The following is a 24,987-nucleotide window of genomic DNA, read 5'->3' as shown; positions in this document are numbered from 1 at the left end:
TTCTTGGTTACACTGTTCAGAGGCCGGTAATCCACGCAGAACTGCCAGCCACCACCCTTTCTCTTCACCAGCACGACCGGCGCGGCCCAGGGGCTGTCAGAGGGCTCGATCACTCCGGCGTCCCGCATCTCGCGGATCATCTCTTCAGCTGCCTGGACCAGCTTGGTAAGCGTGAGCCGTCAGGGGCACATACGGATGGGCGGGGTGTCTCCCGTCTCGATGTGGTGTTGGACCAGGGAGGTCCGCCGGCAGTCTTAAACGTTGGCCGCAAAGATGTCTTTATGCTCCTCCAGGAGCGTTTTCAGCTGCTGCTGCTGGTGTGGAGATAGCCCGGTGCTGCTACGCTTCCACAGATCTTCGATCGCCTTGGCAGTCTCACTGGAGTAATCTGCCGGCCCCCATATAAACAGCTGTGAATCTATGTTTTGCATTATATGAATTGAATTTTGTTGATAGATCTCTGCCACCTGTGCCACACCATTCCACTATCACTCAGTTCATATAAGGGAAAACAGGTTCGCAAGCAGGTTATAGGGATTCACCTCAAGTGTATGGTTGACCATGAAGGAGGAAATATGCCAAACCAGAATTTTGTAGGTTTGTAGTACCATGATGGAAAATGTATACAAATTTATAGATCTGTAGCGCCTGTGCCACATCGCCTTCCGGCCTCACCAAAATTGGTCACTTTTTGTGGGGTACACATTTTAGCAGCTCATATCTTTCTATATAATACTCCCAGAAGTCTCCAACTTTGTAAGTTATCATACAATTTTGTTTAGAATAGGACAGAGCGGTCCTTGGGTCAACATTTATAACATTTCTAGTAATTTCAGACCCCTAAAACCTACTCGCGACTGTGTTTTTCTTAATTTTTTTTTTTAGCATTTTTAGAAGGCTCCCCTAGTCTGTAGAGAGTAGCAAGGAGGCTGTGAGGCTATATGTGATGTCAGATGGTTGCTGTGAGCTTGTCTGCCAAATTTCAGCCATCAACAATGTCTAGAGGCTGAGAAATAAGCAGTTAAATAGTGCAAAATCCTAGGCGAGGATTTAGGGGGTGGGTTTAGGTCCAAATTCCAGAAATTTGAAGAGGTCACAACTTTGGAACTAGTAGAGATAGAGACCTATAGGTGGCTTGCAAATGACGTCACATCCGCCTCATTACCTATGCATATCATGAAGTGGTGGTCAGCGGAGCTGATTGTTGACTGCGGCGAGCGTGGCTAACGTTCACTCATCGGTCAAAAATGCCTTTTGCGTGTGTTGTTTTAGGTTGTTCTAATCGATCAAATCGCGAAATTGATAAAGGATACTTCAGGGTTCCTCGTGAAGAGATTAAAAAAGGGCCTCGCACTAAGGATTTTACGAAAAGACGCAGAGAAAAATGGCTCGCTAACATTTCCTTAAGTTCGAAGGGAGCGGAGTCAAAGAATGCCAGAGTCTGTGGCGATCACTTCATTAAAGGTTAGTGAAGTATTATGATATACATGCTTAGAGCCTGTCTGTGTTGGTTTTAAGACCCATTCTTTAAAGATTGGTAGCACTAACTACCCACTTAACAAGCTAACGTTCGCTGTTTTTAGCTTGTTTACTGTCACAAAACTGTCACACTGAAGGATTATTTACCCTGCCATGCAGTCGCAGTGCGCGGTTATTATTTCTCCATCTTATTTAATCAACAACCAGGTATGAGTTGGTGTTTTTGATAAACATTGCGAATGTTTCACCTGAAAAGAACAGCAGAAACACGTTTTAGCATTCACCGAGCTAACACACCTAGCAAGTACAAGTTTACATTAATCATTACTTACACGGCTTTTTATGATGCAGGATTTTTCTTTCAGGATCTTAACTCCGACTTCTTTAACCCATCCTGTCAGGTTGACGCCAGCCAGGCCTGAATAGTTTTAATTTTTCTCCCCTGCCCTTTGTGTTTTGTTTTTTGGTATCTCCGGCAGCAAGGCTGCAGGTGTTTTTTATTGACTTAATCAGTGAGATCTGCGACAGGTGGTGTGCCTGCTATTGTTGCTGCTTAAAGGGAGACGCCAGCCACTCTTCTGTGCCGGATCGTAGCCAGTGCTCGTAGGGTTCACAGCTTGAGCAGTATTTCTCAGTTGCCAAAGCTTTTCGCTAAACTCTCCTGTCCTCCATTTCCTTTCAGTTGGATTACCGGTTCCTGTGGCTGCTTACCTGTTAAACCATGTCGTCTCCTCTCTTCCTTGGCATACCGCGGACCTCAGTTTCCAGCCCTGTTGTGGACCCACCCCGAGCATCTCCATCTTTGGTGTATTAGTTTTTAGTCTTTTGGATTTTGAGAAAAGCGTAGAGTTTTCCCTTTGTCTTCCCAGTAATTGATCGGAGTTTGAATTATAGAAGAAGTTTCAGTGAGCCTTGTTGGCTTTGAATCTTGTAGTTTGGTTAAAGTAAAGAATTTGAGATAGTAGTGACTTACAGCATTTTCTCTGAGTACTGAGTAATTGAAGTTAATGAGAGCCCAACATTCGACGGCGGTTTCAGTTCATCGAATTTTCTTTCGTCAGCCACCAGTAGGTTTAGACATTTACAGCCAGAGCTGTCGCTTTCAGTTTTTTCCTTAACCCTTTGTTTGTGTGTAGTAATTCCGTTTCTTTAGAATAAAAGCTTGTGTTGCATTTACAGTCGCTGAGTATTCTCTGCTCCTGAGCTCACCCCAGTAGCCCCTGACACATCCACAGACAAAGAAATTGTATGAATCCATGCTTTTCCAAGCCTTCATTTGTTTAGCAGTGCAAAAGCTTGTTTGTAGCACCAGATAGTTTGAGATATCAGGGAACTGAACTGGCGGATATTTTTCCAACTCGTAGGTCAAATCCTTCGTGGATAACGCATAAGGATCTATGCCATCACAAAATTTGAGTTTTTCGATGTATTGAGCTTGAGAATTAGAATCTAAAGCACGAAAATACTCCGAAAAAGAGTTGCGTTTTCCTTGCTCTGCGGCAGTCATTTTGGTTGGCCTGACCACCACTTCATTAACCGGAAGTTAATGCCACCGCTAAGTCACGTGTTTGCAAGCCACCTATAATTTTGCATGGAAAGTTCTATTGTAACTATCCTTCAGCACATAAATCCTTGAGAAAATTGTCAATGGTGCAGCAACCACTTTTCTGGAAGTTGTGTGTTTTCACATGAAGTGACCCGTATATTAGTATTCTCCTTGGAAACAAGTGACACATTGTTCCAACTTGTTTAAATGATTTTGAGTATCAGGTCATTTTCTGCAGGGCAGTACTACCAAGAAATTTGTTATTACAAGCAAATGGATGCTCCAAGTATTTCATATTTGGGCAAACATTAGGAAGAGTTTGCCAAATACCTAATATATGGGTATTTTCTCTACTGATTTTCTGACTCTGTTTTCCATCTGCAATTGTCTTTTTTAATTTGTAAATCGAAGCAACCCTCCAGTAATCACAATGAATCAGTGGTCTCAGATTGCGTTTCTTCACTTTAATGAAAGTGGAAGAAATATCTATGGCCTGTCTGTGTTTAGAATCTAAGCCACTGTTCAGTGCATCAAAAAACTCACGAAAGATAAAGGTCATTCGTGCATAGCAGAGCAGATGGATGGCAGAGCAGTTGCTAATTGAGTTTTTATATGATCTATCAGCATGCCTGTAGCATATTGTTTGTTTGAAGTTTCCTGTTCTAATATGCTGGGTCTGGTTGTGCGCAGCCAAGGTCAGCAGTGATGCCTCTCCAGAGCTTATGGTGAGCATGACACGGTATGACAGAAACCATTAAGATGTAGGGAGATAGGGGAGTGAAAACGCTGAGAAATACACTTTTATAAAAGCTTTGAACCAAATTGACTGCAGCACATGGAGGGAAAAAAAGGCTGCAGAAAGCCGCCAGAAAGTGAGCTCAAAGATGATGAAATAAAGGATTATACGACTTAGTCGAGCTTTCATCAGTCCACCTCTTCACACCTAGAGTCCTTTGAAGTCGTAGTTGTTCTAGTTGTAATAGTAGTGATTAAAATTTGTTGTGGTAGTACAGGAGTGGTTGTAACTATAATAACAGATACAATGACGTTTTATTGGTTATGAAAGTTAGGGAAGCACTTCAAGCAATATTAGTAGTAGGCTATGGCTCAGCAGGTAGCAGAGTGTGCTGCCCAGTCAATTTATTGCCTGCAATCCTTGATGGACTTTTTGTGATTGTTTCAGCCAAAAATGACAGAATTTCTTTCTAATCTAAAAATTATATGATTCTATGTTGATTAGTCTGATTAGTTCATTTGAATTTGTTCAGAAATATATGTAGACCAGTTGTAACCTACTGTATTACAATTAGCTGGAATGAAAAATACTGTAGGTGGGCAGGTTGGACAGGATGTAATCCAAAGGTTAGATTGCTGGATCAATAACCAGGAGATTGCCAGTTTGAGGCCAGATTCTGGCATCTCTTCCTTTGAGATTGCTGTTTATATTAGTCCTAAGCTTAATAATTGTGACAAAAAAAATAAATTTAAGAAATAATAAAATAGAAACAAAACTGAATAAAATACATCATACAAAGTATAGTGAAAATCAAAAAACATTCCAAAATTAAATAAAGCTTGCTCATTGTGAATCCTGGGATTTCTTGGGATTTCTTGCGTTTTCATATACACCCCCTGTCAAACGTTTTGAGACACGTTCTCTTTTAAATAAATTAGAACCCGTCTCAAAACTTTTGACAGTGGGTGTATATATATATATATATATATCTATATATATGTGTGTGTGTGTGTGTGTCGAGTCACCACTTTTCCACATATGTCAGGTTAATCTCCATAACTCTTGAGGCTGTTGGGTCTTTGCCATAATTTGCAATACTGAAGGGTCTTTACCTTAAATATGTAAAGGCAAAGTAGTATATTATATAATATTTGTATTATTCTAATCTCTGATGTGTAAATTAGTGTTACATTCATGCCAAAAATACCATGATAAAGTCTTAGCCCCTAAATAGTTTTTGATATTTTTTTATTGTATAGCTTTTAATTATTGTTGTTGATTTTATGCCTCTGTAAAGTGTCCTTGAGTTCCTTGAAAGGCACTTTCAATAAAATATATTCTTCTTCTTCGTCTTATTATTATTATTATTATATTGTTATTGTTAAAATTAACCTTGACATGTTAAATCTCCTTGTATTTTTTTCTTTTTGTAATTGGTGACAAAAGACAGCATTTACAATATTCTTTTTTAAAAAAATACAATACACAGGTTACAGCAGGTTTTGCAAAAGAACAAAAGAACCGTATTTATTGTATTCTTGTTTTGTTTTTTGTTTTTTTTGCAAGCATACAGACCAACTTTTCTATGCTATTTTCCCATTAGCTAAACGAAAAACTTTTTGTTGTAACTTTTGGCTATGTGGTTTTGAGTGGTTTGACCCCTGATATCAAAGGATATCCAGTCTATCTGGGCGCATATCCAGATAAAGTGGAACAACTTTAACAGGCATTCTTCTGGTTTGTTGGAAAAAATGTTGCAGGAATGTAGCAAAGTTGTGTTTATTAACTCTTAATAAACAAAGTTGTGTTTATTAACTCTTCCTTTATAAGGTGATTGCTGAAATAAGGTGGCTAGAAAAGAGTGTTTTCAATAAAGAGCACTCAGATTTACAGTTCAGCGGAGGCCAAGCCAGACCATCCCAGCTGCACAAATACTAATAGGAAATGGCATCATTATTGTGAGTCACCAAGGAGGTTGTTCAGACAGAGGGATGTTGAGAAAAGTGAGCATTGGGCAGTGGAGAGGCGTAGAAGGCGATCCAGAGCCACTGCTCTTTACCCTGCTGACCCACAATTACTGTATGTACCAACCGAGAACACCAACCAAATCATCACGTTTGCGGATGACATAGTTGTGGTGGTCCTCGTCAACACCCGCCAAGCTATCAGAATCACCAGTGACACATCCTACCTCTCACACTCCCTTTTCAGCCTCCTGCCTTCAGGAAAAAGGTACGGCAGCCTCATCCACCAGGCTGTCAGGATGCTGAACTCTGCCCACTACCTCCCCCTCTGCCACCTGCCCCTGGACTCTAAACACACCCATTTACACAAGGACTCCTCTGCCTCAGCTGTTTTTGCACATAGACACTCATACATTCACTGTCTGTTACTTTATATCACAATCTGTAGTCTGTCAACAAGCTGCTACCATATTGCACTACTATCACCTCAATAAACTGTCACTATATTGTACTACCACCAGTGCACATAGGTTGATTTTTACATATTTTATTTTATTTTATTTTATTTATACTGTATTTTGATCCTTCGTTATGTATGATATTAATACGAAAACGAGAAACGTCTTTTCGGTTCTTCTGAAAGTCCTGGATATATAGAAAAATTGACAATAAAAATATTTCCGCCTGAAATTTCTACTGAAGATGTACCCAAAGTAAATTGAATGCTGTTCTTGAACTGTTTGGAGTGCATGCATGGTTATGGTCTCATTTGAAAGCTGACAACCTGAATTTTCACACAGTGCAGTCAGAATTATTCTAAGTGCTACTGGCACGGAGTATTTTTTGTTAGAACACACTGAATTAGGATGAAATTTTTTTTCGCCTAAATTATTTCCCTAATTAAACACCTTAAAATAAGTGTGACAACACTGTGAGAGCTTGATTGCAATACTACAAGAAATGAGTGTTTCACACATTTTTGTACTAATATGCCCAGGCGCTGGCCATTTGGCACACTCTTGGCACACCCTCAGGACAATGGTATATGTACGTTTTTCTGTCCAGTTTTGACATTATTTTCACTCCAAAACCTCAAAAACAACTCATAAAAACACTCAAACACAATTCACTGGGAGACAGAGCAGGCAGACACTGATGTGCCTGTGAGTCTGCTCCCCTGGAGCTCTCAGACGCGCAGCAGAGAGTGTCTGGTTGTGTCCGAAATGGCATACTAACGTACTACTCATACTAAGTGTGACGTCAAAATAAGTATGTAGTGCGTTCACATTAGATAGTATGAAAAGATTGAGTATGCGACAAATACCCGGATGTATACTATTTCCGGAAAATTTTTAAGTATGCACGGTGACCACACTAGTCATACTCAACCGCCCCATAATGCTTTGCGAGCTACCCACCAAAATGGAAGCCTCCGCGGGATCTGTAGCCGAAATGGGACGATTTTTATTTTATTTTATGTGGTTAAGTAGTCATCCTAATCACCCCACAGATTTGAGAAATAGGCGTTTTCTGACCAACGTTTTAAATTTGTCAGACGCCTCACAACGTGCTACTGAATGCTAGCAGCTAGTTGCAGCAGCTCGCTTTGCATACAGAACAAGTAGCAGCTACCTCCAGTAGCCTGCAGCTACAATTGAAACGATTCGCATAATCTGGCTAATAACTGCATGAGGAGTGCCGGCTTGAAATTGCCACATTAATTATGCGACTGTTTGTTAGCGTAAAATCGACCTGAAGCCAGCATTCAGCCGAGATATTTGATAGCCGTACTTCCGGTTTTTGTCGTCGGAGGTTTGAAATGCATTATGGGAAACATAGTAGTATACTACAGTGTGAACGGTTGGCATTCTAATCATACTTATAGTACGTAGTATACAGTATATACTCATTGAGTATGTAGTATGTAGTACATTAGTATGCCATTTCGGACACAGCCTCTGTGTTCACACCTCTCTGCCTTTGTCTTCCTTATGTAGAAGGTTTGAGCAGCTCATTGGCTACAAGCCCTGTCAATCTAAAGTTTCCTCCGACGTGAGTTGCGCAGAAGTAACTCAGGAAATGAGGTAGTCCAGATCTGTCAGTCTCGGCAACGGTTGGCTGTTTAGCCGTAGAAGGCAGGCCAGAGTCACTTGATTGGTTGAAATGCGGTGTCAATCAAAAGGTTAGAGCTCAGCCGCCATTTTGACTGCGAAACAGCGCCAATATCTGTATTGTTCATAAAAATATGGACAGAAGTACAGTGAATATGAAATGCGCAGCGCCACCATGCGCCCCGTGCATGCGCACGGAGCTGAGCTATTTGTGGATTATTTACTTATTTCAAGACATGTTTTGGACAAAATATTATACTTGCCAGTTTTGTCTGGATGCCTAAGCTTGGATTCTGGCCGGTTTTTGTGGATTATTTTCATTTTTAACCAGCAAAGAGCGTCCAAAGGTGAGTTCTGCTCTTTAAGTGTTTTGTTGTTTCTTGGAGAAATGTGTTTATATTACCCGCTCTGGTAATCACATCTGAAAGTGGTTTATACTGGCGGATTCATGAGAATCTAAGCTTTCCATGGGTGTATAGTGTTTGTATCATTGAGTTTGCAGCTTCGTTCAATTTTTAAAAAAACTTATGCACTCTCAAAACGGCCCGCCTGCGGGCTAAGAAGTCTATTTGCACTCCTTTCTATGACTGAGTGATGTGAAACAAAGTGTCAGAAATAAGAAAAAACAAAGCACATGTGCGATTTGCTGCCTGTCCTTGTTGCCCTCTTTTAATAAATGTGACTTTCTAATTCAAAAAATAGTAACAAGCTAACACAGATAGAATTGTACAATAGAATAAAACTTAAAATTATAGACTGAGTTCTGTTTTTTGTTGTTAGTGGGGGTTTTTTGTTTGTTTTTTTAATGTGGTTAGTATAATATCTTTATTTTTTATTTTTTATTTTTTTTATTTTTTTACACCTTTAGGTATGTAGAGTTGTTTTATTGAAATATTCTGACTTTAAATTCAGAATTGGTTAATTTGATTCCAACAGAGCTGCACATCATACAATATTAGTTTATGTTCTGAAATTTTCTAGCACAGTTCCTGGCTCTGAAAAAGAAACATTTAATCTTGGGCATTTTTAAACATGCTTTTCACACTCTTGGGTCTTTGTGTTCAGAGGGTTAAATTACATTAAAAATGTAAGAATAATAAGAAAAATGCAGACTTAAAATATTCTGAAAATTAAACAAAATCTTTAAGACCCAAAATGCTACATATTTAAATTTTTCAACAATGTTGTGACACTGTTAATCATTTATTGTCAGTTTTAGCTTCTTTAGGGTTCACTTGAAAGGAAAACTAGTGACTCAGTTCCACTGTATTTGGCTGCATTTAACACTCTCCTGGTCAAACAAATCAAAGTCTGCACTGGCTGATGTGCAGCTGTTTGGATGGAAAATCTCATTGCAGCACAGTGATTCTGTGAATGTGTTGGGAATGTCACTGCATGTCAGGAATAAATTAGACAACCATGGAATTCATTTTGCAAAGATCTTTGTGGATCTTGTTTGTTGTTATCCTGTCAATGAGCAACATGCACAAAACAGCTGCAGTCTACCTTCTTCATTGTCATCATCATCTGTGTTTCAATATCTGTAGTTTAGGGAGACAAAATTCTGCATGCTCTGTTTCTTCTCTATTGCTCTGCACAGGATTTGATGCAGTTTTTCTAGAGCTGTTGTGTCCTCAGGCTGCTCCAAAGTGAAGTGTCCCGAACACACAAATGCATACAGTACAGCACGTACACACAGACGCCTGTACACAAATGAACGCAGACACAAACATGCATCATTCCTTCATTTTTTTTTAGGTTTTTGGCTTCTGTGACGCACCTTTTCCCCTGCTCGACATCATTAATTAATCATTTAACTAGAAAACTTCAAAGTGAAAACATCCTCTGCTGGTGGGCAGAATATACTAGTGTGTGTCATTGTGTGTGCATACCATATTTCATGGAAGAAAAATCTAATGCTTTGGGATTGTCAGACTTTTGTTATCATATTGAGATTTGTCGTATAAACTCAACATTGTTTTCAGCTTGAATGCAGCAGATAATTATCCCATCAGCGAAAGTCACTTTTTATGTAACTCTGAAACTAAGTACTAAATGAATTTGACCTGTATTTTTAGCTTTTTAAAGAACAAATGTACTCGTTTACTGGTTCTTGAAGACATACAGTGGGTACGGAAAGTATTCAGACCCCTTGAAATTTTTCACTCTCTGTGTCATTGCAGCCATTTGCCAAGTTAATTTTATTTCTCATTAATGTACACTCAGCACCCCATCTTGACAGAAAAAAACAGAAATGTAGAAATTTTTGCAAATTTATTAAAAAAGAAAAACTGAAATATCACATGGTCATAAGTATTCAGACCCTTTGCAGCGACATTCATATTTAACTCACATGCTGTCCATTTCTTCTGATCCTCCTCGAGATGGTTCTGCTTCTTTATTGGAGTCCAGCTGTGTTTAATTAAACTGACTGGACTTGATTAGGAAAGGCACATACCTTTTCACTGGCTGTGCACCTGCTCTTTTCAACTGATGCTCTCCTGATCTTCTTTCATTCCTCCCTCTTGTCTTCCAACACAGCCTGATGAGCTGGAGGGCGTCCACACACACACCTTCAAGTTGAAGCCATTCAAGAAGGCCAAGAGTTGTGATATATGCAAGCAAGCCATCACCAAGGAGGGCCTAATCTGCAAAGGTGAGTGTTTGGGATGTTGAATGTGAGTAGACCGGACATTAGAAGGAGAGATTTGTGAGCAGACGGTGGCCGGGTTAAATTCCTGGCATGGGTGACAAAATGTTCCACAGATTTTTGTTCAGGAGTGACTGGCAGGGAGAGGTTTATCCCAGCATGCTGTGGAGTAAAGGTCAATGAAAGACAGTCAAAGTAACATTTTTAGCCAGACTCATGGGGCTGGACCCGAATATCAGAATATTCTTTCGCGACGGCGGTATCTGGATATTAATTTTGGTATCTGAAAATTCACCCCCCCCAACCCGGTCGGACGTTACCGGGCGGAACGAGTATTCGGCGTTACTGTCTTCCCTCCGACTTCGCCCACATCGGCTCATCCCGTCGTGTGATCACATAAACATATACACACATGTCTATGACATATACACATATGTCTATGTGATCACCCCCTCCTCCCCCCAGATGAAAATAGGAATATTCGGAGCTCGTCTCTTCCCTTCGCCTTCGGCCCACTTCGGCTCATCCCGCCGTGTTCGGCTCATTTCAGCTCATCCATTCGTGTTTGTTACCACCACCCGAATGGCCGGGTGGCTGCCGACTCTGACGTCACGCTTCACTTCGTTGCATAAACACAAGACAAGATGCTGAAGACCTCTGCTGTTTGGGAATTCTTCAGTTTAACTGAAGACAAAACGAAGGCAGTGTGCAAAATTTGCGTCCGGGAGACCAGACGAATGGATCAGAATATTCGGGGTGGGGCAGGGCGGGGCGGAATGAATATTCGGATATTCGTCTATAATAGGGCCCGAATATCCGGAGACCAGAAACCACTATTTGGGCCAGCCCTACTCATCCAGCCAGCCAGCATTAGCTATGCCTTCTTTGTCCTGCAGAGGTTCGAGGGAGTTGTAACCTCTCCTGAAATGAGTAAGTGGCTGGAGACTCAAAGACAACTATACACGCTCATACTTACACACCTACAGCCAATTCAGAATATCCTACTACAAAGTGCAAATTGGAGCACCAGCAGAAACCCCTGCAAGCACACTGACAACATACAAACTCCACAAAGAAAAATATAGAACCTTTCAGAGCCCTGCATCAACATTCTGCACCCATGCAGACCTGCTGTGGATAATCAATTCAGTTTCCATTCCAAAACAAAAAACAAAAAACAAAAAAACAAATCTGGAAAGACTCTTACAAACTATTTAAAAAGCATTAGATTGTGAATTCAAGACCTGAATTGCTTTTTCAATGTTAGATCAATATAATTTCATTTCTAGTTTACATTTTTATATAAAATTGTAAAGAGTTTGTACCTCTTTATGTAAAAACATAACTTTAAGGGACAATATTTTGGTTATGTAATAGCATTACACTGCACACAGACTGAAAATAAGATCATTTATTACTCTGCTATGTGTGCAATATGTCCAAACGAGGGCTGGAAATGAAAAGATTGTTTCATTGTTAGTGTAGAAAATGTTGTAGGAAATAGAAGTCACATTTCCTATAAAGGTCTTCAAATTGCAAATAGTGCAGCTAACTAAAAGGCAATCAGTTTGCAATCATATAAAATATCAGAAATATAACAAGACATGTAGACTAAAACACTGTAGTGTAATTGAGAATAGATTATCGCATCTGTCTGAAGCACCACCTGAATTTACATGTTTTTGAATTTTACATTTTATATGTATTTTCCATCATTACCTCCGCCAAGGAGGTTATGTGACACCCAGCGTTTGTGTGTGTGTCTGTCTGTCTGTTAGATAACTCAAAAACGCCTGGGCAGATTCACATGAAATTTTGAGGGGATGTAGACTATGGTAAGAGGAAGAGCTGATTTAATTTTGGTGGCAATCCGGAAAGGATCCTGGATTTTGGATCACTTTGAATTTTTTGTATCTTTTAGTATGTGCTCCAAAATATGACAAAAACATCATAGGTTAGTATGTCGTCCAACAAATTGGAGTAAGGTGTCCAGATTGCTCAACTGGTTAAGAAGGTGATTTATAAACAGAACTGTGTCAGAGACGCAGGTTTGATTCCAGCTCATGATCCTTTACTGCATGGGTTTCCTGTTTTCCTCTCTATCCTTGGCGGAGGTCTGCACTCTCTGAGTGCTTTTCTAGTTATTTTTGTGTAAGTCTGTTTTACAGGCTGTGCACCCATCTCCCATGTGTCAGTGGTTGAAGCTTCAGTTTCTTTCCCTCTTGCCTTTCAGTCCCTGCCTTCTCCACTATTCAGTCACAAGATTCTCATTCTAATTTTAGAAGAACTAAGCGTTTTATTGTCACTCCAAGAAAGGTCCTGGGGAAATTTATGTTAGAGAACTCCCGGGCAGCCTCACATTTTGTTTTTCTTTCTTTCATTTCTTCCGGTCTCTCTCCATCTCTCTTTGCACACTTCCACTCACCCTCCCTCTCTTTCTCATTTTTTTGAACTGCGGTACAAACAGAGTCTTTAGCGGAGGCTGAGATGACAAACACAGAGAAGCCCAGCAGTAGGAGAACTGGTTTGTAAAGGGCTTTGGCTGAGGATTTGGTGTTAAAATTAGCATGCCTGCTGCTGCTGCCGCCGCCGCTGCTGCATTAGCCTAGATAAGAAGGAAAAGAGGGAAAGAGGGATGAGGCATGGAGTGGGAGTAGAGCCAAGGAGAAGAGAGAAAAATTGGGGTATGGAGAGAGCTGGGAGACATGGAAAAACAAAGGGAAGCAGGAGGAACGGGGAGCACAGGAGAATAGCTTTCCTTTTCATCCTCCTTTTTTAAGAATTATCATTCTGTGTTAAAATACAGTAGAGAACAACTTCAAATCTATCCGAAACTATTAAAAAGACTCAGTCCTTATTTTCTTGCATTTAGTGTTCCATATGTTCACGAGCAAAACACCTAAATGCATATCTAAGCATCTTTGCTTAGTAACTAGGAAGTGTTGCTAAGGACCTCATGAAAAGGCAACATTGTTAGAGGGCCCTGTGGCCAAGAGATGAGATGTGACAATAAGGCTGTGTGCTCCTAAAGATGTCAAACTTTATTGGTGTCACTTATTTGTGTTACACCTCTTCATGCAATATATATATATATATATATATATATATATATATATATATGTATATATGAAGAGTTCATTTGCAAAAACAGGTAACTCCGTTTTCAGAAAACTCTTTTTTTTAATTGTTTACTTGAAATAATAACACTAATAATTTATTTTTCCTCTATTTTGTCACGTATTTTTCTACTGAGTCAAATCCACTCAACTTCAGTTTGATTGATATTATTTCAAGTAAACAGTAAAAACAAAGATTTCTGAAAATTTATCAAAACAGAGTTATCTGTTTTTGCAAATGAACTCTTCATACATATATATATATATATATATATATATATATAAACAAATCCTCTCAGCACGCTGTGTGGTTGACTAGCGGCTATAACTTATGACAGGTGTATAGAGTCAGATGCGCACACACAGGATGCTCACTTCACTTTGTCAGTCATCTTGCAAAAATACACCGTACACAAATGAATCCCGCTGCAAAACCACCTCACTGGACCATCACTTGTTGAAGACATCTCTTGGGTTTCCAGTGGAATAAAGACCAAATTGTGTTTTTTTGTAAAAAAAAATAAATAAATTCTTGATCTTTAACAAAATAACCTTAAATCAGAATTTAGTTTTTTGTTCACTTATCATCCCCTGACCTAACTATGGAACGTCAGTCATGTGATTAAACTTTGCAACTCCTGTCTCTGCAAAGACCATCTTATATGATGTGGTGACCAGTCAAGAAAGTCCATCCACTGATGTAAAACAATGTTTGAAAGCTAGCAATTGGACTTTGAGTGAAGATTACACTACTTACAAAGTCATGAAGGAACTTTGAAGCTCAAATAACATGCGTCTCAGAGGCCTAACCTGTGGGACTTACAAATACTTAACGATATTTCAGCCCTCAAATAGCTTTAACAGTCATTATTATTTTGTCATTATGGAAGGGGATGAGGTTTTTTTTTTTTTTAATTTCCAGGTCTGCACAGCTGTGATGAAATTCACCCATACCAGTTATTTGAACACTTTTTACAATAGTTTCACAGCTACCACTCTTATTGGTCTGATAAATATTCACTTACACACGTGGACAAAATTGTTGGTACCCCTCAGTTAAAGAAGGAAAAACCCACAATTCTCACTGAAATCACTTGAAACTCACAAAAGTAACAATAAATAACAGCCATCACTTTTGAATTGTTGATTAACATAATTATTTAAAAAAACAAACTAATGAAATAGGGCTGGACAAAAATGATGGTACCCATAACTTAATATTTTGTTGCACAACCTTTTGAGGCAATCACTGCAATTAAACGATTTCTGTATTTGTCAATGAGCGTTCTGCAGCTGTCAACAGGTATTTTGGCCCACTCCTCATGAGCAAACAGCTCCAGTTGTCTCAGGTTTGATGGGTGTCTTCTCCAAATGGCATGTTTCAGCTCCTTCCACATATGTTCAATGGGATTCAGATCTGGGCTCATAGAAGGCCACTTTAGAATAGTCCAACGCTTTTCTCTCAGCCATTCTTGGGTGTTTTTGGCTGTGTGTTTTGGATCGTTGTCCTGTTGGAAGACCCATGACCTGCGACTGAGACCAAGCTTTCTGACACTAGGCAGCACATTTCTCTCCAGAATGCCTTGATAGTCTTCAGATTTCATCGTACCTTGCACACTTTCAAGACACCCTGTGCCAGATGCAGCAAAGCAGCCCCAAAACATTACCGAGCCTCCTCCATGTTTCACCGTAGGGACAGTGTTCTTTTCTTCGTATGCTTGGTTTTTGAGTCAATGAACATAGAGTTGATGTGCCTTACCAAAAAGCTCCAGTTTGGTCTCATCTGTCCAAAGGACATTCTCCCAGAAGCTTTGTGGCTTGTCAACATGCATTTTTGCAAATTCCAGTCTCGCTTTTTTATGAGTTTTTTTCAGCAGTGGTGTCCTCCTTGGTCGTCTCCCATGAAGTCCACTTTGGCTCAAACAACGACGAATGGTGCAATCTGTCACTGATGTACCTTGGCCTTGGAGTTCACCTTTAATTTCTTTGGAGGTTGCTCTGGGCTCTTTGGATACAATTCCAACGATCCGTCTCTTCAATTTGTCATCAATTTTCCTCTTGCGGCCACGTCCAGGGAGGTTGGCTACTGTCCCGTGGGTCTTGAACTTCTGAATAATATGAGCCACTGTTGTCACAGGAACTTCAAGCTGTTTAGAGATGGTCTTATAGCCTTTACCTTTAAGATGTTTGTCTATCATTTTTTTTTGGATGTCCTGGGACAATTCTCTCCTTCGCTTTCTGTTGTCCATGTTCAGTGTGGTACACACCTTTTCACCAAACAGCAGGGTGACTACTTGTCTCCCTTTAAATAGGCAGACTGACTGATTATGAGTTTGGAAACACCTGTGATGTCAATTAAATAACACACCTGAGTTAATCATGTCACTCTGGTCAAATAGTTTTCAATCTTTTATAGAGGTACCATCATTTTTGTCCAGGCTGTTTCATTAGTTTGTTTTTTTAAATAATTATGTTAATCAACAATTCAAAAGTAATGGCTGTTTTTGATTATTTAATTTTCAATAAATTTTTATTTATTGTTACTTTTGTGAGTTTCAAGTGATTTCAGTGAGAATTGTGGGTTTTTCCTTCTTTAACTGAGGGGTACCAACAATTTTGTCCACGTGTGTAACACCAGAGATGGGGAGTAACGATTTACATTTACTCTGTTATATTTACTTGAGTAACTTTTTGAAAAAGTGTACTTCTGAGAGTAGTTTCTCTCTGCCATACTTTTTACTTTTACTTGAGTAGATTTGTGAAGAAGAAACGCTACTCTTACTTCTTTACACTGGGCTACACTTGACCCGTTACTCTTTTATTTACCATATTAGATCTGCTGTATTTTGCCGGAGAAATGCCCCAGTGGATCTACCACATGACTGCGTTTCACCAATCAGACGAAGCAACAATAATCACATGATTCCGTTACCTGCAGTCACATGACCACATATGAACCGTGGCAGCATAGCAGCACAAACTCCACAAACGTAGCAGACATGAAATGAATAAAACGAGGGCGTTTATGAAACGTTTGATCTTGCTTCGGAGTCCGACAACATTAGCATAGCATTAGCATGGATATCTCTGTCTTCAGCTCTTGTTTTTGTTTACTAACATGGCCGAAGTGAAGCGTGACGTTACGCTTGGGGGTTGGGGGTGGTGCTAGGATATTTGGGAGGGAAGTGAAATACAGTATATCTTGTCACTGGAAGTAGTTTGCACTGTTAAAACATAAAAACGTTGCCTTACTATCGGTATTTGAGATTTGGACATTTTTCTTTCTTGTGACTTAATTTGCCATTTTGTAAGGATGTTATTTATTTTTGCTATTTTTTAAACTTTATTTGGAAATGCCAGAATTTGCACATTATTTTATTATTTGTACCTGCTCAGACATCAAAACATAGCAGTTTCATAGCTGCAGGTTAACATAGTCTCCCTCAGTGTGTCTTTCTCATGAAGGCAGAAATATATAACTCATCAAATTCAGACTTAAAACACTTTTAGAAAGCATCTGGTCAAAGTTTTGGCTTGTTTTGCCAGCTCATTACTGTTATGTAAAGGTTTTGCAATTTTAACAACTCTATGGGAAAGTTTTAAATAGGTTTAAGCATGTGCTGAAATACATTACATACAAATTGTGAATGAATACTTTCTTTATGTGGCCACTTGGGGGAACCACCACAGCATGTTAGCACCAGAACTGCAGCTGACCTTGTTGCAGTTTCCTTTTCAGTGCATTCAGCAAATGAACCAATACAACTGGTAATGCTTCTTCTTTTATTTCAGCATGTCGGTTGTCCTGCCATAAGAAATGTGAAGTAAAGGTAAGGAACATCTTCTGATGCATGCAAAACATATTTAAAGTTACAACGATATTCATGCATGCAGAAACATAATATAAAGTGCAGATTTATCCATATTTATTTTTGCTTATTCTACATTTATATACAGCACAGGATTTTTATTATTATTTTATTGCTATCAAAATAGAATGATGCAGCAATACCAATGGTAAGAGCTTTACTATATTTTATTGCAATTAATTCGAATGTGATGTATATATGATGAGGAGAAGCAGCCTTACGTGTGGACAATGGAATATAAAATAGCAGAAAATATGACAACTGCTCTTGACAACTTATTCGAATGTAAAACAACTGAAATCTGTTCAGAAAAAAAGAAAAAAAATCATAATAAGCTGTATATATACAGCACCTGGCTCAAGTATTCACGCATTTAAGGACTGGGTGGAAGAAAGCGAATCAAAAGGTTGTTTTCCTCTGCAGCGATTATAACATTGATATGATGAATCCAAATAAGCATAAAATAACTGACAAATTTATCAATACAATGTAAAGTATGAGTTTATATCTAAAAATTACTAGACCCAGCAGAATCACACCTCACAGTGCCACGTTAATTGATAACATATACACCAATGTCACTGAAAACAATACAGTGAGCAGACTATTACAGTTTTTCTCAGTCACTTTAGTGCATTTCTCAAATCATCCTCGACATTTGCCAAACGGTGCATTTCTCAAAACAATTTGTACAAATAGCAAAACACAATTACTGGATTACCTGCAAAATCCAGTCTCTTGCTCAAAATCCTTAGTTCATCTCTCAAAAGTAAATATGTGTCAAGAAACATGTCAATGCCATCAAAATGACAAGTCATTGTGTCATTGTGTATAGATAAGACAGTGAAATTGCGTCATCATGTTGTCATTATAGGAGCATACTCTGGAGGGATGTTCTAATGTAAACTATGGCTAAAGTTTGGATGACAATTATTGTTTGATTTATGTCATTGTAAATTGACATTGAACAGATTTCATAGATTGGATATCTGATGGTTGGACAAAAATAAAATTCTGACATATGCCTAATAAATACTGAGAAAAAAAACACTGATCTTTGCAGTTTTTCTCAGTTGCTTTGGTACATTTCTGAGATCAGAACTGAAATTCTCAAAAGTACTTGTTCAATCTTCACATCATCGTGTCACTTGTGCGCATCAGCAAAGCAGTTTCTCATTTCTTTGAACAAGTTGCAAATGCTTTGGTACATCCATGCAAGTGATTATGTACAATTCTCTGCTGTTTCCTACATTATCAATTGCATATGTCATGTTGATCAAAATGTATTGTAATGGGTCTCTGTTGCATAGTCTCACCCCCCACAACATTTAGGCATTAGTTAATCACATGAGTCTTTACATACAAAATGATTAAACAAGTTGTCTTAATATGTCAATGATGTTTTTATACATTTCCATTAGACTTTAAAAAAAACTGTCCTGAATTGGTAAATTGCTCCCAGGTGAATCTTGACTTTCTCTAACAAAGGGAAACGTGGGAAGGGTTAGAGTTTTCTAAAATCACTCAAAGACGCAGGAGATCTTTGTGATATGGATGAGACTTTGTGGCCCAACAGACTACAGTGTAATTCCTGCAGCACTGCATGTACAGTTTTCCCTAAGGAGACTGTCCAATGATCGCATACTTTTGTTTTTGTTTTCTTTGTGCTATGCACCACTGTCAAACAGCTCAACATCATTGGCATTAATACAGTCAATTGAGGAAAATACAAATACAATAGATCACAAACAGTATGCAGTAGGAGTATTTATCGATCTCAAAAAAGCTTTTGACACCATAAACCATGACATATTAATCACTAAGTTAGAATGGTATGGGGTCAAGAGGGTGGTATTGCACTGAGTTAAAAGTTCCTTAATGGACAGGAAACAATTTGTGAAGTTGGGACAGTATTTTACATCATGCTTGGACATTGCTTGTGGTGTCCCCCAGGAGTCAGTATTGGGGCCAAAATGGTTTTTGTTAAATATAAATGACATTTACAAAATATCAAGTAATAAAATTAGTTCTCGGGGCTGCACAGTAGAGTAGTGGTTAGCATTTTCGCCTTGCAGCAAGAAGATCCCTGGTTCAAATCCCGGCCTGGGCCTGGGATCTTTCTGGATGGAGTTTGCATGTTCTCCCTGTGCATGCGTGGGTTTTCTCCAGGCACTCCGGCTTCCTCCCACAGTTCAAAAATATGCTGAGGTTGATTGATTACTCTAAATTGTCCATAGGTGTGAATGCGAGTGTGATTGTTTGTCTGTATATGTAGCCCTGCGACAGACTGGCGACCTGTCCAGGGTGTCCCCTGCCTTCGCTCGAGTCAGCTGGGATAGGCTCCAGCACCTCTCGCGACCCTAGTGAGGATAAAGCGGTGTATAGAGAATGGATGGATGGAAAATTAGTTCTCTTCGCAGATGACACAAATATTTCTTGTTCAAGGGGTGATTTACAGAAGTTACTGGGAACTATCAGTGGTGAAATGTGCAAATTGAAGAAGTGATTTAACATAAATAAATTATCATTAAACTTAAGTAAAACTAAATTCATGTTATTTGGCTTTGGTAAATAATGTTATAAAAAGGAATACACATGCACAGATATAGGTAGACAGTGTGGAAATTGAGAGACTTTATGAAACGAAGTTTCTTGGAGTTATAACTGATGATAAAATAAACTAGAAATCTCACATAAAACCTGTTCAAAACAAAATATCAAGAAGCATTTCCGTACTCAATAAACTAAAACACATCCTGGACCACCAAACACTCCACATTCTATACTGTTCACTGGTTTAGGCATATCTAAATTACTGTGCAGAGGTTTGGGGCTATACATATAAATGTTCACTATAGTCTAATCTTCTCACTGCAAGGCGAAAGTGCTAACCACTACTCCACTGTGCAGCCCGAGTAAGAACATGGTAAGGCTATTCTTCGTGATTTTAGTTGTGACTGGTGGGGAAACATGTTGAAACCTCTCTCTCCCTCTCTCTCATTTTTTCTCTTCTTCCTCCCCCTTCCCCCAAAAAGCATCCCCAAAACCATCAGTCTACCCAAATATTACCATAGGAACAAGAGCTTTGTGTTTTCACAACATCCAAGGAGAAATCTGCCAAATACCTCCAAAGCCAGACAGAGGCATTTGTGGTGGCAATTTGGAGAATAATCAGAATAGCATTGTGAGTCATCCATTCTCATGGTGGCAGACATTGGACAGGAAATATTTTAAAAGAGGAGTAGTAAGAGGCACATATTATAAATCACTGGAGATAGAAATTTTGAAAGTGACGGGGGAAACTGTAATTCTGGTTGAAAATTTGGAGCTTTGCCATGACATTCCTAATTTTTATTCTCTAATGTGTTATTCCCAAGACTGGTTTGCTTGGAAGCAAACATTTTACTGACTTTACTAAGTGAAATGGCCCTTGAATGACACAGTATGACAGTGTCGTACTCATTGCTTTAGGCCTGTGAAAGTGTGATAAAATAATGTCAAATACTGTTGTGACTTAAAGCAGATGGTATTGCTTTCTTCTGCAGCCTCTGCGCTGACCTTGAACAGGAAATTTGTGATGAAGCACAATGAGGTTGTTGCCAGCAGTTTTGCAGTTCACCAGACATGACACACCAGACTGTGCTACACTGATTTCATTTTATATGTTTATTATTTTAAGTCTCTGCAAGTTCGTTTGTTTTATGCCATACAGTAAGCAGGACATTAAAGACAGTTGTTTGAATGTTTTATGGTTACGCTGTTAAGCAGCATCTCTGTTTTTTGGCATTTTATGGCACTGATTTTAATGACAGTGTGATAAAGATAAATGTTTTAAACATATGCTGTGAGACCATTTGTTTAAGTGTCTGCACCATACCCACCGTGACTTTATAAATTTACTGTACATGTAATTAATTTGATGTGAGTCCATGATGGAGAAAAGTAATGGAAAGTGGTTATTGATGTTGTAAGTGTGATGTGATGATTAGATAATGATATGAATCATTCATAGTTGGAAAAATATTGCAATAATCATTTTAGGTGACCATTGTCAATCTGGACCGAAGCCTTGACTGAACACACTGAACTCATGCCTCTAACAGGAGAGATTAAACAACCTCAGTACATGTTTATGCTTTGAGGCTTCAAAATGAAAGTCTGCACACTATTTGATGATGTTATAGTGGATACATCCATCTTTTATGTATAGCCCATAATATAATACAGCTAGTTTTTCATTTTCTGCGTTACGTTTTAGACAAAGAAATGTTTTGTGACAGATTTCTTTAATTGCAGCAGGTGGAAAGTGTGCATCTGAAATTTACAGTATGATGTCTTCACTTGGGCAGTAAAACAATTTGACTTATTGCACTTTTAATATTCAAAAAATATTCTGTCAATATTCCTGCAATCGTGTTGTCAGTGGAACACATCTGCTCAACTTTAATTATCTGTAACCACATGCGGTTCAATCATTAACTTTCAAAGTTTCTGAAAATGTCAGCGCAAACATCGAAAAGACAGATGTCCAGTAATGATGAAGAGCAATTAGTTTCTGGCTCCCCTTCATTTAGTATTTTTCTTTCTGTTCAGCCACAATCATTTCAATGTGGAATCCTGTAATTGGAGCATTGAGAACACTCTAGATGGGCAATGGACACATTCTTGTTCCACAGCATATAGAAGATCAACTTTGTTAACCTTAGTCTGCTTGTTTTGTGTGTGTATTGAAGTGGAGGCTTGTCGGGACAGTGGCTTGATTACTGGCCAAAATCTGGCTGGACACCGAGGTAGGGTGTTGGAGACAGAGAATCTGTTAGACAGGAGTCTCTTGTGTTTGGTTCCTCATACCTCAAGCTGCGGTTTCTCTGTGGTGTTTTCATTTAGATTGGGAAATTTTGGAGTAATAAATTAAACGAACTACGTTTTAAAATTTAGATTAGGGCGGGTTTCTGGCTACCTAATAAGTATATGGTCAAAATGTGTGCTCTTTTTTATGTTGGTCACATAGACTTTCCCTAACATCTTTTGCTTTTCCATGATCTGATGAGGAAATTTTAAAGATACATAAAGTTGATGTGCAAGTGCTTTCACTTTGTTTCATACACATTTTTTTTAAAAAGTATTTTGCACTTTCCAACCATCTGCTGAGAAAGACATATGGCTGGGTAGCCACAAACTTTGGTGTTGGAGTTGGTGTGACATGCACTGGGTTGATTTAGGCTTTCTTGTTGACAATAGCTGCTCATTGAGGTTGAAAATATCGTTATTGGATAATAGGATTAGAGAATAGGATTTGCACATTGTAAACAATGTCCTAAAAAAGTTTTTAAAAATTAATAAATTTTTTAAAAACTACACGAAGCTGCGGGTAACTACAGAGTAAGATACTTCAGTAAGCCATTTTTTTGGCTTTCTGCAAAATTAAATACAAAAATTAAACTGGATGATCTGGCATTTTTTGTCGCTTCTTTTGTGGGAGTTTTCAGAGACAAATAAGACTTAAGATTTAGACACTCAAAGAGTCTTAAGTCTTTTCATTTCATTTTCATGTGTATTTTAAGAAAAACACATTATCAGCCAGGTTACATTTGTTTATGACGTAGTCCAAATATGCATTTAATAAACATCTGTGCCTTTGTTTTGCATTGCTTTCTAATTGTTGCTCCTGTTTAGTCAACTGCTCAGTTACCGTATTTTCACGACTATAAGGCGCACATAAAAGTCTTAGATTTTCTTCAAATTGTGCGGCGCGCCCTATGGTGCAGTGCGTCCTGTGTGTGTTGTTGTTGTAAGGCGGACGTAGACCAGGTGGTTTTTTCCACGCATCACTGTCGCTGTTGATCTGTGACTCTATGCGTGCCCATCTCACAGCCGATGTGAAAAAACAAGTGAAGCAAATGAACTCTGCGCTTGCTGTCATTCCGGGAGGCCTGACAAAGGAACTCCAACCGCTGGACATCGGTGTGAACCGGCCGTTCAAAGTAAGGCTGCGAGCGGCGTGGGAGCGATGGATGACCGATGGGGACCACAGTTTCACTAAGAGTGGAAGGCAGCGCCGGGCGAGTTACGCCACAATTTGCCAATGGATTGTAAATGCTTGGGCTAACGTGTCTGCTGGCACTGTTGTTCGAGCTTTCGCAAAAGCCGGCATCATTTCCGAGGCGCCGCACGGCACGAAAAGTGACTCTGACAGTGAAGAAAGTGAACCTGGCATGTTTGATGGAGGTTTAGCGCAGCTGTTCAATTCAGAAACAGAGGATGAGGACTTCCATGGGTTTGATTGATGACGATTACCGGTAAAAAAAAATGTGAATACCAAACTCAGTTTTGCTCCCGCTCTATTTTTAAATACGCACACTTGTGTGCTTGTTTTATCCGTGTGTTTTACCATGCCCGCGACTATTGATGATTAAAAAAATGTTAGTACTTTGTAATCAATACTTAAATAAAGCACAACCAAACTCAGTTTTGCTCCCGCTCTATTTTTAAATACGCACACTTGTATGCTTGTGTGCGTGTTGTTGTTGTAAGGCCGACGTAGTAGAGGACACCATGAGAACGTTAAAGGGGGAAGTGTGGGCGTGGATTGTATATAAAACCCTCGCCTTATGATCAGGTGCGCCTTATGTGTGTGTTAAATACAGTAATGGCACACATAACTGAGAATGCGCCTTTTGGTACAGTGCGCCTTTTGGTCGTGAAAATACGGTACATGGGGCATTACTCGTCACCCTAATCACCCAGAAAAAAGAAGCTTCAGACATTTGTTGAAAAAGTATCATTTTTACACCCATGGCTTGATATTTCCCAAATCCTATAGGAGCCTTGGTACCTAACTGTAACCAAACAGCACCTGAAAACAAAGCAAAAGTGAAAACATATCTGACACCTGCTTTCGCCCTTCTAACCACCCAACCTGGAGACTTTAAAAACTACTTGATAATGAAATTTTACTAATAGAAAACAAATTTCTTTTAAAATATAGCTGGCAGTTTAGTTTTGCAGGAAAATAATTCTAGGAGATTTTGGAGATGCATGGGCAGTTTGTGTCCAGCGATGTGTCTGAGATAGTTTTTTGCAGACTTATGCACACCTGTGTACCAGACCATAGCACCTTACCAATTTTCTTGGATGTTTCTCGCAGTTTCATCCCAACTGGGTTAATCTTTTAGGGTCACATGTACATCAACATACTCCCACTGCCTCAGTTCAGGGTTCAGTTTGGCACCGATGCAACAGAGAAAACAGATCCAGCCAAGACCATCTCATTAGTCTATATGTTGTGTTGTGTTTTCTCGGGTTAACTGGATAGCATAAAGTCTGTAAACTCTCTGTTCTTTCTCACTATCCATGGAAGCAAGCCCTCATTATTCCTGATGATTTATCCCTCCCATGTCTTGGAGGAACCTCCTGGAATGCCGTTGCAGTGGTTTGCACTGTTCAATGGGCTGGTGGGTTGGAAGACAAAGGCGAGGTTTGGCAGGGAAAGGTAGGGGCAGAGAATAATGATGGG

The 24,987-nt window shown here is 39.2% G+C and overlaps 1 protein-coding gene across 5 annotated transcripts in view; it reads left to right on the top strand.

Moving 5' to 3' along the window:
* tns1a (tensin 1a) overlaps window positions 1–24,987 on the top strand; it is a 179,038-nt gene that overhangs the window by 24,300 nt on the left and 129,751 nt on the right. For all 5 annotated transcript variants that reach the window (XM_051941887.1, XM_051941886.1, XM_051941888.1 and 2 more), the window contains exons 2-3: window positions 10,378–10,492; window positions 17,395–17,432. In XM_051941887.1, coding sequence (XP_051797847.1) covers window positions 10,378–10,492; window positions 17,395–17,432 — 153 coding nt within the window. The remainder of the gene's footprint in view (window positions 1–10,377; window positions 10,493–17,394; window positions 17,433–24,987) is intronic.

This window comes from Acanthochromis polyacanthus, chromosome 22 (assembly GCF_021347895.1).
Source record: "Acanthochromis polyacanthus isolate Apoly-LR-REF ecotype Palm Island chromosome 22, KAUST_Apoly_ChrSc, whole genome shotgun sequence".
NCBI classification, from domain to species: Eukaryota; Metazoa; Chordata; class Actinopteri; family Pomacentridae; genus Acanthochromis; species Acanthochromis polyacanthus.
The sequence above is the reverse complement of the archived record's forward strand: the minus strand, read 5'-3'. Positions and strand labels throughout refer to the sequence as shown.